The following is a 15,796-nucleotide window of genomic DNA, read 5'->3' as shown; positions in this document are numbered from 1 at the left end:
ACTAGATCTAGATCTCATGTTTTATCGAGCTTTATTTCTCGTGTCCAAGAAAGTTTTCCTTGCTTCGTGCCCTGCGCTTGGCAGGCTAAGACTCCAGCTTTTAGGAGTGATACAGCTGCCAGATCTAGAAGCAGCAAGTGGCTTAAGTGCTAGGAAACTTCTAGTATTTGCCAAGAGGACGGGGTTATTTTTTGATAGGGTTTCAGTTTGGTCGTTAAAACAAACTTCTGGTAACACTACGGACTCATTCAGTCTATATGAGATCCTCATGGACCGGCCAGTTCAACCTAACCTAACCTCCGTCAGGTTCACATGCGCTCTCAGAGAGCAGGTGTGAGAGTCGAGTTGCGAAATCATTGGCAGGATGTTGTGAAGTCTTGCTCTCGTTGTGTTTTTTGTTCTTTGTGTTTAACCGCGCAGAGACGGCGCATATTTGTCGATGCTAGGTCCTCGGATCGTGCGTAGCGTGTATATGTTTATGCATGAACCTCGTGCTGGGTATGACCTTGTTTCGAGCACCGGCGAAGTCGATCAGCCTCAGTCAATTAGAAGAGGTTTCATTGTGTAGGCTGAACTTTCCGACTGTGGGGCCAAAAACACCTCCTTTGCCCACCCTAGCGTTAAAGTCGCCAATCACAACTTTTATATCATGGCGGGGGCAGCGCCCGTATGGGAGTGTCCTTATTGTTAATACAACAACAAAAAATCATATTCATTGATGCATTTGCCTGACATTTGGTACATACGAGTATGTAGCCCTTTGCCTTAATTGGTATTAAAAATATTTTTTTACTGGATGTCGACCAGAACAGGTCTATTATGTTATACTTAATGTATGAAAATAAATATTTATTAATGTTATTTTTCAAATTTGAACTGAAATTTATTTACTTTGTTGACCATCTTTTTCTAGTCCTTTTATTAATTAGTTGTAACTAATTATTTGCATGCAACTAAGAACTATTTTTTAATGCCAAAGAAGTTTAACTTCTCAAGTGCGTACATAGTACATACACGCATTTTTTAAATGAAGCAAGAAATGGACAGATGCAGATGTCGCGACCGTAGCACCGAGATGTCGCGACCATAACATTTTAAAATGCTAATAAATCAGAAAGGGTTAAGTAACGTTTTTTCATTGATTACTGAATAAATAGATGCAATTTTAAATTTAGGTATAGTAAAATGGTTTTAGTAAGTTTGGTGGGAAAAATTTACAGTTACCATACACTGGAGATGAGTTCAACATAATTTAACGCTCTTTGATATAGTACAATATTTCTAACTTCTTAAAGTCCTTATTGCATATAATAATTCAATCGTTATTTTGGCAGTTTTGTTTAAAATTATGAAAGTTTTAAGCAAAACTGTCGCGATTAGAAATAATTTTTGTATAAAAAAAAATTTATATATAAAGATTTAAAACTATATATTAATCTTAATTTCTTCCTTTAACATTTAGACGAGCGGGATGCCATCCAAAAGAAAACCTTTACAAAATGGGTTAACAAACATCTCAAGAAGGTAAGTTGTTTACGTTTGTAATTATAATAATAATTAAATGTGGTATACAGTGATCTGGCAGCTTGTACGATATTTTTTTTTGGATAGACGCAATAAATAGCAGAGTATACTCTTGTCAATACATCACCTCTTAAGTCATCTCTGCACCCTTGCTCCATCTCTTAAGCCCTCCAGCTCTATTGTGTGTATTAAATCCCATTGCGGTAATGATCCTTGTATCAAATCTGTTGTACAAAATGGCAGTAATGCTGATGTGAATGTTTAAGAACAGAAGAGATTAAGGCAGACTTTTGGCGTGCAACTTCAATGCTTATTATAATTTCACTACTCAGATCTGTCAACGTTGTTGAGAAGCTTTTGATGGCAAAAACGCAATCAAAGGGGTTGCAAAACCACTGCCCAAGGGAAAGTCCGTTTATAGAAATACTTCTTGACTCAAGAACTCACTTTGCGCTGAAGTCTGCACACAAGTCAATAGTCGATTTTGAGACTGGGGCATATAAAGCATAAATATGAAATCTGTTTCATCTGATTTGAGAGTCATCTTCAATATGAAACTCACATTGATTCTCTCGATTCTGACGCAACGATAGACTATATAAAATATCGTCACTGGTATCAAGCCCTTTAATTTATTATCTACTGCGCGCATCTAACAATCATCACGTCGACATGTTTAAAACGATTTTCGATTGCTTTACGGTTTTGGAAAGAATACTTTATACAAAAAATTGGAACATTTTCTAAAAGTTATCTAAGCTTTACCCTTTTTTCACAGTTTGATAAATATTTAAGTTACGACGCTTATTGTATAAGTTTTACCCTTTTTTCACAGTTTGATAAATATTTAAGTTACGACGCTTATTGTAAAACAAGAATATTAAACCCCCACCATGAATTCGATGTCGCCACTTCAGGATCGTGGATATGATTTCAGTATAGAATAACTACAGCGTTTATTATAATTATTGTTCGAGAGTGTCTTCTCAATATTAATTTTGTAAATAATTTATCATAATAATTTATTTGAAATAGTTTTTCGTGACTTTTTAGACAATGTTGGGAGTAGTTATATAAAGAATTACAGCCAAGCTTTGAATTTTGTGACTTTTTAAAAATGTTTGCTTGATCTCATACGTTTATAGACTGCATCATCAGTTTCCCGTTTATGCGACCAGCAATACGTAGCCAGCATTCTGATCTGATTCTTGCTAACAAAACGTGTTTCAATCGCTGATATTTCCTGGTGAAATCGTTCTCCTTGTTCATCACTGAGTTTTCCAAGATTTTCGGGAAAGAATTCCAAATGGGAATGTAAAAAATATATTTTGATTGACATTCTGCATCCCCTTTCTAACATAGTCATCACTTCTGTTGTTTCCAAGAATGTTTTCACACAAAGAAATAAAGCTATTCCTCGCTCTTTGCTCGATTGAGTTCATTTTTTCGAAAAATTCTTTGTCAGAAAAAATTGTTTGTATTTCCGGACCAACAAACACAACAACATTTCTGTCTGCCTCCAAGACAATCCTAAATCACGCACAAGTTCACGAAAATCTTCATTTGAGACTACATGACGTTCCGTTGTTAGAACCTCAGTTGGAAGAAATTCCTTGTTAATTTCTGAAGCGTCAGAATTTTCTTCTGCAGGTAATTGTGCTAAAACTGCACGGCACGACATCGATTTCATGGTGGGAGTAGTTCAATTTTCTTGTTTACAATAAGCGTCGTAACGTAAATATGTATCAATCGATTTTGATAAACCATGACTTTTCTTACTCGGGATAAATAGTTATTTGAGAATGAATTAAAAAGTAATTTTTTATGATATGTTACATAAAAAAGACGCCAAGCTGTGAAAAACGGGGAAAAAAGGGGTAAATATTAGATAACTTTTAGAAAATGTCCAGATTTTTTTGTATAAAGTATAAACAAATATAAATCACCATAAAGCTTGAATCTTCTTCTTTCTGTAAAGCAAACGAAAAACGGTTAAAACATGACGATGTTATGATTGTTAGAGTGCGCGCAGTAGACGAAAAAGGTTTTTAAACAATAACTTGAAAATTTGAGGGAGTTACACAATTTTGAAACACATTATCGTGACGTACTCGTCAAGACCCACAACATACGCTAGGTCTTTTTATAAGGTTTAATGAGTCCCCCTAATATTCATGTCTTTCCTATCCTTCATCGCTCAATGCTTTTCACAGTATCGTTCAGGATGTGGTCCTTTATATATTCCATTCGCAAACGTTATACGGAACTTTTCCGATTTCCGATTTCCAATTTTATTTTTTAATATTTTGGGAAAGATTTAAACAACGTGAAACCAGGGCGGACAATAGTTTTTCGCGTCTCTGGGGCTATAAATATCCTATTTGTTAATTTTATTTTGTTTTTTGCTTAAATTTGTTGTCCTGTAGTTCTGATAAAATTAGAAAAATTCGAATATCGTAGTACTGGAGAGTTACTCTTATTTTTCTATGAAGCTAAGATCTGACAGCAGTAAGCTAACCTCTAACAGATCTTCACTTTTCACGCTTTTAAGGTCTTCAAGACTCTAAAATACTAAACACCTTAACTCTCTCCGATACAGTTTTTCGTTGACAATGGTAGAGTCGTAAATTTCATATAATCTTGCCTGTAGGCCCAAGTAAAGCCATGGACGATTTTTTTTAAATATATCAGCAGGGGGTGAGTTGCGTGGTGGTTAGCTAAGGTAACCACTATGAAATAAGTATACACAATGTAGGCGTTTTTTTATTTATTCAAAACAAGTATTATAAATGTTCATGGTGATAATTAAAACACTATTTTCCTTTCCGGTAGCAAAGAGGTACTTTGCATATTTTGCAGCTCCATAGAATACGTAAATATTTTTCGTAGGCATATTTTTCGTGCTACGCACACTGCAGCGCCTTGAGGTGCCTTTTACAGGCTCATGGTTACCCATAGCAAGCCTTATTGGTGCAGGTACTTCCGGCTTGTGCTTCTTTATAGAAGCACAGGTAGGCGAAGCCGAGTTGCTGAAAGAACGCCACATTTTTCTCTTATTATATATTTATATAGGTGCCAGCATATCTTGGTAAACATGTCGCCTAAAATCCTTAAGACACAACTCCTCTAATCCTGAGATTGGGCCGTTTTGTAACTCTTTATAGATTATAAAAGCATTTACCACAGTCTAATCTAGAAAATGAAAGACAATTAGGTGCCACCATTTTTTTGATTTGCGGTCAATCGCATAACTTCCCTTCAATTGGTCAAATTTATCCACGAAATTCATATTTTCATTGTAGTCCTTCAAGGCCAGAGGGCACGACACTTAAACTCTCTCCCCAGTTTTTTTTTCTGTTCTTCTTACATGAACCAGATCTCTGGGTCATGAAAGTTACTCAAAATGAAAACGCAATGTTTATCTTTCCATTTCATAAAGGAAACCATCTGATTGTCACTGACTCTATAATCGTATTCCCAGCGCTTCAATTCCTTTTCGGTTTTCAAATTTGGGAGATGGTTACGAGATTCATTTACTGTCCCACATGCATAGACCTTCTTCTGACGTAAATTGACCTGCAGTTCGTAGCTGTTAAAATAATTGTCAAAGTACACCTTATGGCTTTTATTTTCCAAGTTGTAAAGTTTTCAGGGGTTAAAATTCTATAAGCTTTCTTCCATTTTGGAGGGCCCAAAATGATTACGTCCAAGCAGATGGGATAAGGGAGCTTTATCGTCAAAGTCAAACTCCTCATCAGATCGAAAAAAAATTGTCACGAAGTGAAAACTGTGGCGAGTCAAGGGGAATCTCTTCAATATCAGGTTCGTCTTCATCAGATCCATCTCCACCCGCACAGCTATCAGTATCTGAAGGTATATCTTCATATATCAATAAGTTTTCAATTTCACGATCAGATAACTTCTTCTTTGCCATTTTCTCTAAAACCCCTAAATTTTTGTTCTATATTGTATTTCACTACAATTCGTGTAAAGTTTAGCTACTTACCGAGCGGTGGCTCCCTCTGCTAGCCACTTTGAAAAAGTCAAATTATTGCAAACATTTTGGCAAGCTTGAGTAGGATTTTACACTTCCAGTGTCAGAATATGTATTTTGCACAAAAATAAACACCTAAATATAGTATTTGCTTACCAGCAAAGACAAAATATTCACAAACGCTCACGGCCTTTAAATTCGCAATTTCGATTGAAATTTCATAACTGTAAATGACCGTTGCGCTAGGAATTTTGAAATTGACTTATCTTGTTTGGTTGATTTTCCGACAGGGTGGATAAATGATGTATATTGGAACGATTTTCCGTCATCCCTTGTCAAATTTGGTTTTGAAACAAACCGGTTTCGGCGTTGTGCCATCATCAGTGTCGATTTTCGTTCTGATCTGTTGTTGTCATTTGTCCTGTATTTATAGTTCGTAGGTATATGAGCAGGTATTGTCAAATTGATGCTTGTGTATATTTAGTTATGTGTATGTGCTGTGGGTTCGTTCAGAACCGAGGGTGGTTTACTAATCGATTTGTGTGGCTGACTGGGGTAGGTAGAAATCTGTGATTTTAGTCGTTTGACCTTCTTTGTCGGTTTTTTGTTTTGGTGTGTTAATTGTTTTGTGTTTATTTGTTGTTGTGCGTTTGTCTGTTGTACCTGTGTGATTAAGTTGTTTCCTGTAAACAAGTTTTAAAGGCTCGAATATTGTGTCAGAAATGGTGTTTATCTGTTCGTTTATTATTCTACCGTCGAATGTTTTCTGTTTGTAGATTTCCATGTTTTCGAGTACGTTGAGACGTCGGCCCTTTTCTTGTATGTGAAGAACCCTAACTGTTTTATTGATGTTTGCTGGGGAACATTCATTCTCGACCATGTGATTCGCGAAGTTAGACTCGGGTATAATGTTTGGATTCCGTATTTTTTTGTTGTAATCTCTAATATGTTCTCTGAACCTCGTTCTTATTTGCCGTCCTGTTTGTCCTATGTAACTATGCTGGCATCCGCAGGTAAGCTTGTATACGCCGTGGCTGCTAAACGGATCCTCTGAGTTAATGTTAGTTCTTAGTTTTCGCCCTAGATTGTTCGATGTTTTGAATGCTGTGTTAATGTTGTATTTTTTAAAGAAATTTGCCAATTTATATGTTGCTTTTCCAGTATATGTCATAGTCGTCCAGCTATTATTTTATTTTTCATTATTTCTTTTTGGTTCTCCATTTGTCCTTCTGAGCTTATCTACTAGTGCTTTTTTATATCCGTTGTTTGCAGCGATATTATATATGACCTCAAGTTCTCTCTTATATGCCTCTTGTGTAAGAGGTGTTCTTTCAAGTCTATGTACCAAGTGCCTTAATGCTGCATTTTTATGATGTTGAGGGTGATTTGAGGTATTGTGTATTATTGTGTCGGTGGCCGTTGACTTTCTATATATGTCATAGTTAAATCTTTTGGCTTCTTTATAAATATTTATCGTGAGGTCTAGATAGTTGATTCCTCTGTCTTTTTCGGTTTCCATTGTAAATTTTATATTGCCGTGCTGTTTGTTGAGGTACTCCAGTACGAGCTCTTCGTTATTAGTAGTTAAAACGCATATTATGTCATCCACGTATCTAGCATAAAATGACACGCCTAATTTGGACTTCAGCTCCTGTATGTACTTTTCTTCCAGATTTTGCATGAACACTTCCATAAGAATTGCTGATGTGGGGCTTCCCATTCCAAGACCGTTTGTTTGTCTATATATTTTATTGTTGAATTTAAAATAGTTTTGACGTAAAGTGGTTCTTAGCGTATTTGTGATTTGCATACTTTTTACTTTGTTTTTTGTGTTATGAACTATTGTTGAGCTAACTATGTCCAAAGTCTCCGATAGTGGTATAGATGGGTATAGATCTTTTATGTCAAAAGATACCAATTTGCTGTTTCTTGTTAGCTCTACGGTCTCGAGTCTCTCTATTAGTTCTGTTGTGTTAGCTATTGCATATTCGTTCCTTAGCTCCAGAGTGTCTATCAATATCGTTTTTAAATATTTGGACAGTTTGTAACATGGTGCCGTTTTAAAATTAATGATGGGCCTCATTGGCGTGTCCGGCTTGTGGATTTTTGGTAGCGCAACCAGTGGAGGAGCCGAAGGGTTCATTTGGACCAATCTATGTGCCATGTTAGAATCTACTATATTTGTTGCATTTTTTATAGCAACTTTGATTTGTTTTTGGTATTCATCTGTGGGATCCTCTCTCATTCTACGACATTTCATTTCCTCTATGAGATCCTCGGTTTTGGATATATATTTCTCTTTTTCGATTAGCACAGTGGTGTTTCCTTTGTCCGCTTTCGTTGTGACAATATTGTTTTTCCTTAGTTTATGCCGTAGATTCTTTATTGTTTTCTCCTCTGTATTCGCTTTTTCTCCTTCCTGTGCTTTCACCTCCTTTCTTATGATTTCTCTGCACATGTGTCTTGCGTGCTCCTGTTCTTCCTGTGGTATCAATGATATTGCGATCTCCGCATCTACAATCGCTTGCTCCGTTTTTCTTACTGTATTCTGGTCCATGATATTGTGCCTCAGGCCCTTTTCGAGAAGTTGTGCCTCTTCCTTGGTAATGGCCACTGTTGTGAGGTTAACGAACTTGTCATGAAACTGGTGAGTGTTTTGGTTTTGGTTACCCTCTCGTCGTCCTGCCAGCTTGTCCAATTTTCGGTTCAGCGACCTGTATTTTTGTTGTAGTTCCTGATCGACCTCTGTCTTAATGCTGTTGAAGCATTCCATTAATACAGTCGTAGGTAGTTGTTCTGCCAATCTTAAATGGATAGATAATAACTCGGCATTTATCTCATCCTTCTTCGAGTATAAGCTTTCCAACTCATATTTTAAAAAATCCTTTTCCGCTTTTCTAACTGTTTTCCTGCTAGATTTGGTATTTGCCTTTATTGTTATTTTTGCGAATTTCGGAGTAACATTCAATTCCAGGCATTGTTTGTTGAACCAAATGCTCGCCTTTGCTTTATATATTTTCAGTAGGCGTCGCTTGTAAATTGTTAGTAGTCCGTTCGCGTTCAAGTTAAAAGCCTGACAAGCAATAACTGACTTATCTTGTTTGGTTGATTTTCCGACAGGGTGGATAAATGATGTATATTGGAACGATTTTCCGTCATCCCTTGTCAAATTTGGTTTTGAGACAAACCGGTTTCGGCGTTGTGCCATCATCAGTGTCGATTTTCGTTCTGATCTGTTGTTGTCATTTGTCCTGTATTTATAGTTCGTAGGTATATGAGCAGGTATTGTCAAATTGATGCTTGTGTATATTTAGTTATGTGTATGTGCTGTGGGTTCGTTCAGAACCGAGGGTGGTTTACTAATCGATTTGTGTGGCTGACTGGGGTAGGTAGAAATCTGTGATTTTAGTCGTTTGACCTTCTTTGTCGGTTTTTTGTTTTGGTGTGTTAATTGTTTTGTGTTTATTTGTTGTTGTGCGTTTGTCTGTTGTACCTGTGTGATTAAGTTGTTTCCTGTAAACAAGTTTTAAAGGCTCGAATATTGTGTCAGAAATGGTGTTTATCTGTTCGTTTATTATTCTACCGTCGAATGTTTTCTGTTTGTAGATTTCCATGTTTTCGAGTACGTTGAGACGTCGGCCCTTTTCTTGTATGTGAAGAACCCTAACTGTTTTATTGATGTTTGCTGGGGAACATTCATTCTCGACCATGTGATTCGCGAAGTTAGACTCGGGTATAATGTTTGGATTCCGTATTTTTTTGTTGTAATCTCTAATATGTTCTCTGAACCTCGTTCTTATTTGCCGTCCTGTTTGTCCTATGTAACTATGCTGGCATCCGCAGGTAAGCTTGTATACGCCGTGGCTGCTAAACGGATCCTCTGAGTTAATGTTAGTTCTTAGTTTTCGCCCTAGATTGTTCGATGTTTTGAATGCTGTGTTAATGTTGTATTTTTTAAAGAAATTTGCCAATTTATATGTTGCTTTTCCAGTATATGTCATAGTCGTCCAGCTATTATTTTCTTTTTCATTATTTCTTTTTGGTTCTCCATTTGTCCTTCTGAGCTTATCTACTAGTGCTTTTTTATATCCGTTGTTTGCAGCGATATTATATATGACCTCAAGTTCTCTCTTATATGCCTCTTGTGTAAGAGGTGTTCTTTCAAGTCTATGTACCAAGTGCCTTAATGCTGCATTTTTATGATGTTGAGGGTGATTTGAGGTATTGTGTATTATTGTGTCGGTGGCCGTTGACTTTCTATATATGTCATAGTTAAATCTTTTGGCTTCTTTATCAATATTTATCGTGAGGTCTAGATAGTTGATTCCTCTGTCTTTTTCGGTTTCCATTGTAAATTTTATATTGCCGTGCTGTTTGTTGAGGTACTCCAGTACGAGCTCTTCGTTATTAGTAGTTAAAACGCATATTATGTCATCCACGTATCTAGCATAAAATGACACGCCTAATTTGGACTTCAGCTCCTGTATGTACTTTTCTTCCAGATTTTGCATGAACACTTCCATAAGAATTGCTGATGTGGGGCTTCCCATTCCAAGACCGTTTGTTTGTCTATATATTTTATTGTTGAATTTAAAATAGTTTTGACGTAAAGTGGTTCTTAGCGTATTTGTGATTTGCATACTTTTTACTTTGTTTTTTGTGTTATGAACTATTGTTGAGCTAACTATGTCCAAAGTCTCCGATAGTGGTATAGATGGGTATAGATCTTTTATGTCAACAGATACCAATTTGCTGTTTCTTGTTAGCTCTACGGTCTCGAGTCTCTCTATTAGTTCTGTTGTGTTAGCTATTGCATATTCGTTCCTTAGCTCCAGAGTGTCTATCAATATCGTTTTTAAATATTTGGACAGTTTGTAACATGGTGCCGTTTTAAAATTAATGATGGGCCTCATTGGCGTGTCCGGCTTGTGGATTTTTGGTAGCGCAACCAGTGGAGGAGCCGAAGGGTTCATTTGGACCAATCTATGTGCCATGTTAGAATCTACTATATTTGTTGCATTTTTTATAGCAACTTTGATTTGTTTTTGGTATTCATCTGTGGGATCCTCTCTCATTCTACGACATTTCATTTCCTCTATGAGATCCTCGGTTTTGGATATATATTTCTCTTTTTCGATTAGCACAGTGGTGTTTCCTTTGTCCGCTTTCGTTGTGACAATATTGTTTTTCCTTAGTTTATGCCGTAGATTCTTTATTGTTTTCTCCTCTGTATTCGCTTTTTCTCCTTCCTGTGCTTTCACCTCCTTTCTTATGATTTCTCTGCACATGTGTCTTGCGTGCTCCTGTTCCTCCTGTGGTATCAATGATATTGCGATCTCCGCATCTACAATCGCTTGCTCCGTTTTTCTTACTGTATTCTGGTCCATGATATTGTGCTTCAGGCCCTTTTCGAGAAGTTGTGCCTCTTCCTTGGTAATGGCCACTGTTGTGAGGTTAACGAACTTGTCATGAAACTGGTGAGTGTTTTGGTTTTGGTTACCCTCTCGTCGTCCTGCCAGCTTGTCCAATTTTCGGTTCAGCGACCTGTATTTTTGTTGTAGTTCCTGATCGACCTCTGTCTTAATGCTGTTGAAGCATTCCATTAATACAGTCGTAGGTAGTTGTTCTGCCAATCTTAAATGGATAGATAATAACTCGGCATTTATCTCATCCTTCTTCGAGTATAAGCTTTCCAACTCATATTTTAAAAAATCCTTTTCCGCTTTTCTAACTGTTTTCCTGCTAGATTTGGTATTTGCCTTTATTGTTATTTTTGCGAATTTCGGAGTAACATTCAATTCCAGGCATTGTTTGTTGAACCAAATGCTCGCCTTTGCTTTATATATTTTCAGTAGGCGTCGCTTGTAAATTGTTAGTAGTCCGTTCGCGTTCAAGTTAAAAGCCTGACAAGCAATAACTGACTTATCTTGTTTGGTTGATTTTCCGACAGGGTGGATAAATGATGTATATTGGAACGATTTTCCGTCATCCCTTGTCAAATTTGGTTTTGAGACAAACCGGTTTCGGCGTTGTGCCATCATCAGTGTCGATTTTCGTTCTGATCTGTTGTTGTCATTTGTCCTGTATTTATAGTTCGTAGGTATATGAGCAGGTATTGTCAAATTGATGCTTGTGTATATTTAGTTATGTGTATGTGCTGTGGGTTCGTTCAGAACCGAGGGTGGTTTACTAATCGATTTGTGTGGCTGACTGGGGTAGGTAGAAATCTGTGATTTTAGTCGTTTGACCTTCTTTGTCGGTTTTTTGTTTTGGTGTGTTAATTGTTTTGTGTTTATTTGTTGTTGTGCGTTTGTCTGTTGTACCTGTGTGATTAAGTTGTTTCCTGTAAACAAGTTTTAAAGGCTCGAATATTGTGTCAGAAATGGTGTTTATTATTCTACCGTCGAATGTTTTCTGTTTGTAGATTTCCATGTTTTCGAGTACGTTGAGACGTCGGCCCTTTTCTTGTATGTGAAGAACCCTAACTGTTTTATTGATGTTTGCTGGGGAACATTCATTCTCGACCATGTGATTCGCGAAGTTAGACTCGGGTATAATGTTTGGATTCCGTATTTTTTTGTTGTAATCTCTAATATGTTCTCTGAACCTCGTTCTTATTTGCCGTCCTGTTTGTCCTATGTAACTATGCTGGCATCCGCAGGTAAGCTTGTATACGCCGTGGCTGCTAAACGGATCCTCTGAGTTAGTGTTAGTTCTTAGTTTTCGCCCTAGATTGTTCGATGTTTTGAATGCTGTGTTAATGTTGTATTTTTTAAAGAAATTTGCCAATTTATATGTTGCTTTTCCAGTATATGTCATAGTCGTCCAGCTATTATTTTCTTTTTCATTATTTCTTTTTGGTTCTCCATTTGTCCTTCTGAGCTTATCTACTAGTGCTTTTTTATATCCGTTGTTTGCAGCGATATTATATATGACCTCAAGTTCTCTCTTATATGCCTCTTGTGTAAGAGGTGTTCTTTCAAGTCTATGTACCAAGTGCCTTAATGCTGCATTTTTATGATGTTGAGGGTGATTTGAGGTATTGTGTATTATTGTGTCGGTGGCCGTTGACTTTCTATATATGTCATAGTTAAATCTTTTGGCTTCTTTATCAATATTTATCGTGAGGTCTAGATAGTTGATTCCTCTGTCTTTTTCGGTTTCCATTGTAAATTTTATATTGCCGTGCTGTTTGTTGAGGTACTCCAGTACGAGCTCTTCGTTATTAGTAGCTAAAACGCATATTATGTCATCCACGTATCTAACATAAAATGACACGCCTAATTTGGACTTCAGCTCCTGTATGTACTTTTCTTCCAGATTTTGCATGAACACTTCCATAAGAATTGCTGATGTGGGGCTTCCCATTCCAAGACCGTTTGTTTGTCTATATATTTTATTGTTGAATTTAAAATAGTTTTGACGTAAAGTGGTTCTTAGCGTATTTGTGATTTGCATACTTTTTACTTTGTTTTTTGTGTTATGAACTATTGTTGAGCCAACTATGTCCAAAGTCTCCGATAGTGGTATAGATGGGTATAGATCTTTTATGTCAAAAGATACCAATTTGCTGTTTCTTGTTAGCTCTACGGTCTCGAGTCTCTCTATTAGTTCTGTTGTGTTAGCTATTGCATATTCGTTCCTTAGCTCCAGAGTGTCTATCAATATCGTTTTTAAATATTTGGACAGTTTGTAACATGGTGCCGTTTTAAAATTAATGATGGGCCTCATTGGCGTGTCCGGCTTGTGGATTTTTGGTAGCGCAACCAGTGGAGGAGCCGAAGGGTTCATTTGGACCAATCTATGTGCCATGTTAGAATCTACTATATTTGTTGCATTTTTTATAGCAACTTTGATTTGTTTTTGGTATTCATCTGTGGGATCCTCTCTCATTCTACGACATTTCATTTCCTCTATGAGATCCTCGGTTTTGGATATATATTTCTCTTTTTCGATTAGCACAGTGGTGTTTCCTTTGTCCGCTTTCGTTGTGACAATATTGTTTTTCCTTAGTTTATGCCGTAGATTCTTTATTGTTTTCTCCTCTGTATTCGCTTTTTCTCCTTCCTGTGCTTTCACCTCCTTTCTTATGATTTCTCTGCACATGTGTCTTGCGTGCTCCTGTTCTTCCTGTGGTATCAATGATATTGCGATCTCCGCATCTACAATCGCTTGCTCCGTTTTTCTTACTGTATTCTGGTCCATGATATTGTGCTTCAGGCCCTTTTCGAGAAGTTGTGCCTCTTCCTTGGTAATGGCCACTGTTGTGAGGTTAACGAACTTGTCATGAAACTGGTGAGTGTTTTGGTTTTGGTTACCCTCTCGTCGTCCTGCCAGCTTGTCCAATTTTCGGTTCAGCGACCTGTATTTTTGTTGTAGTTCCTGATCGACCTCTGTCTTAATGCTGTTGAAGCATTCCATTAATACAGTCGTAGGTAGTTGTTCTGCCAATCTTAAATGGATAGATAATAACTCGGCATTTATCTCATCCTTCTTCGAGTATAAGCTTTCCAACTCATATTTTAAAAAATCCTTTTCCGCTTTTCTAACTGTTTTCCTGCTAGATTTGGTATTTGCCTTTATTGTTATTTTTGCGAATTTCGGAGTAACATTCAATTCCAGGCATTGTTTGTTGAACCAAATGCTCGCCTTTGCTTTATATATTTTCAGTAGGCGTCGCTTGTAAATTGTTAGTAGTCCGTTCGCGTTCAAGTTAAAAGCCTGACAAGCAATAACTGACTTATCTTGTTTGGTTGATTTTCCGACAGGGTGGATAAATGATGTATATTGGAACGATTTTCCGTCATCCCTTGTCAAATTTGGTTTTGAGACAAACCGGTTTCGGCGTTGTGCCATCATCAGTGTCGATTTTCGTTCTGATCTGTTGTTGTCATTTGTCCTGTATTTATAGTTCGTAGGTATATGAGCAGGTATTGTCAAATTGATGCTTGTGTATATTTAGTTATGTGTATGTGCTGTGGGTTCGTTCAGAACCGAGGGTGGTTTACTAATCGATTTGTGTGGCTGACTGGGGTAGGTAGAAATCTGTGATTTTAGTCGTTTGACCTTCTTTGTCGGTTTTTTGTTTTGGTGTGTTAATTGTTTTGTGTTTATTTGTTGTTGTGCGTTTGTCTGTTGTACCTGTGTGATTAAGTTGTTTCCTGTAAACAAGTTTTAAAGGCTCGAATATTGTGTCAGAAATGGTGTTTATCTGTTCGTTTATTATTCTACCGTCGAATGTTTTCTGTTTGTAGATTTCCATGTTTTCGAGTACGTTGAGACGTCGGCCCTTTTCTTGTATGTGAAGAACCCTAACTGTTTTATTGATGTTTGCTGGGGAACATTCATTCTCGACCATGTGATTCGCGAAGTTAGACTCGGGTATAATGTTTGGATTCCGTATTTTTTTGTTGTAATCTCTAATATGTTCTCTGAACCTCGTTCTTATTTGCCGTCCTGTTTGTCCTATGTAACTATGCTGGCATCCGCAGGTAAGCTTGTATACGCCGTGGCTGCTAAACGGATCCTCTGAGTTAATGTTAGTTCTTAGTTTTCGCCCTAGATTGTTCGATGTTTTGAATGCTGTGTTAATGTTGTATTTTTTAAAGAAATTTGCCAATTTATATGTTGCTTTTCCAGTATATGTCATAGTCGTCCAGCTATTATTTTCTTTTTCATTATTTCTTTTTGGTTCTCCATTTGTCCTTCTGAGCTTATCTACTAGTGCTTTTTTATATCCGTTGTTTGCAGCGATATTATATATGACCTCAAGTTCTCTCTTATATGCCTCTTGTGTAAGAGGTGTTCTTTCAAGTCTATGTACCAAGTGCCTTAATGCTGCATTTTTATGATGTTGAGGGTGATTTGAGGTATTGTGTATTATTGTGTCGGTGGCCGTTGACTTTCTATATATGTCATAGTTAAATCTTTTGGCTTCTTTATCAATATTTATCGTGAGGTCTAGATAGTTGATTCCTCTGTCTTTTTCGGTTTCCATTGTAAATTTTATATTGCCGTGCTGTTTGTTGAGGTACTCCAGTACGAGCTCTTCGTTATTAGTAGTTAAAACGCATATTATGTCATCCACGTATCTAGCATAAAATGACACGCCTAATTTGGACTTCAGCTCCTGTATGTACTTTTCTTCCAGATTTTGCATGAACACTTCCATAAGAATTGCTGATGTGGGGCTTCCCATTCCAAGACCGTTTGTTTGTCTATATATTTTATTGTTGAATTTAAAATAGTTTTGACGTAAAGTGGTTCTTAGCGTATTTG

At 36.9% G+C, this 15,796-nt stretch overlaps 1 protein-coding gene across 1 annotated transcript in view; it reads left to right on the top strand.

Moving 5' to 3' along the window:
• Window positions 1-15,796, top strand: part of shot (dystonin-like protein short stop) — a 1,374,398-nt gene that overhangs the window by 66,569 nt on the left and 1,292,033 nt on the right. Inside the window, exon 3 of the mRNA XM_067773043.1 lies at window positions 1,463-1,524. Within this exon, the coding sequence (XP_067629144.1) occupies window positions 1,463-1,524 (62 nt within the window). The remainder of the gene's footprint in view (window positions 1-1,462; window positions 1,525-15,796) is intronic.

This window comes from Eurosta solidaginis, chromosome 3 (genome assembly GCF_040869045.1).
Source record: "Eurosta solidaginis isolate ZX-2024a chromosome 3, ASM4086904v1, whole genome shotgun sequence".
NCBI lineage: Eukaryota > Metazoa > Arthropoda > Insecta > Diptera > Tephritidae > Eurosta > Eurosta solidaginis.
The sequence above is the reverse complement of the archived record's forward strand: the minus strand, read 5'-3'. Positions and strand labels throughout refer to the sequence as shown.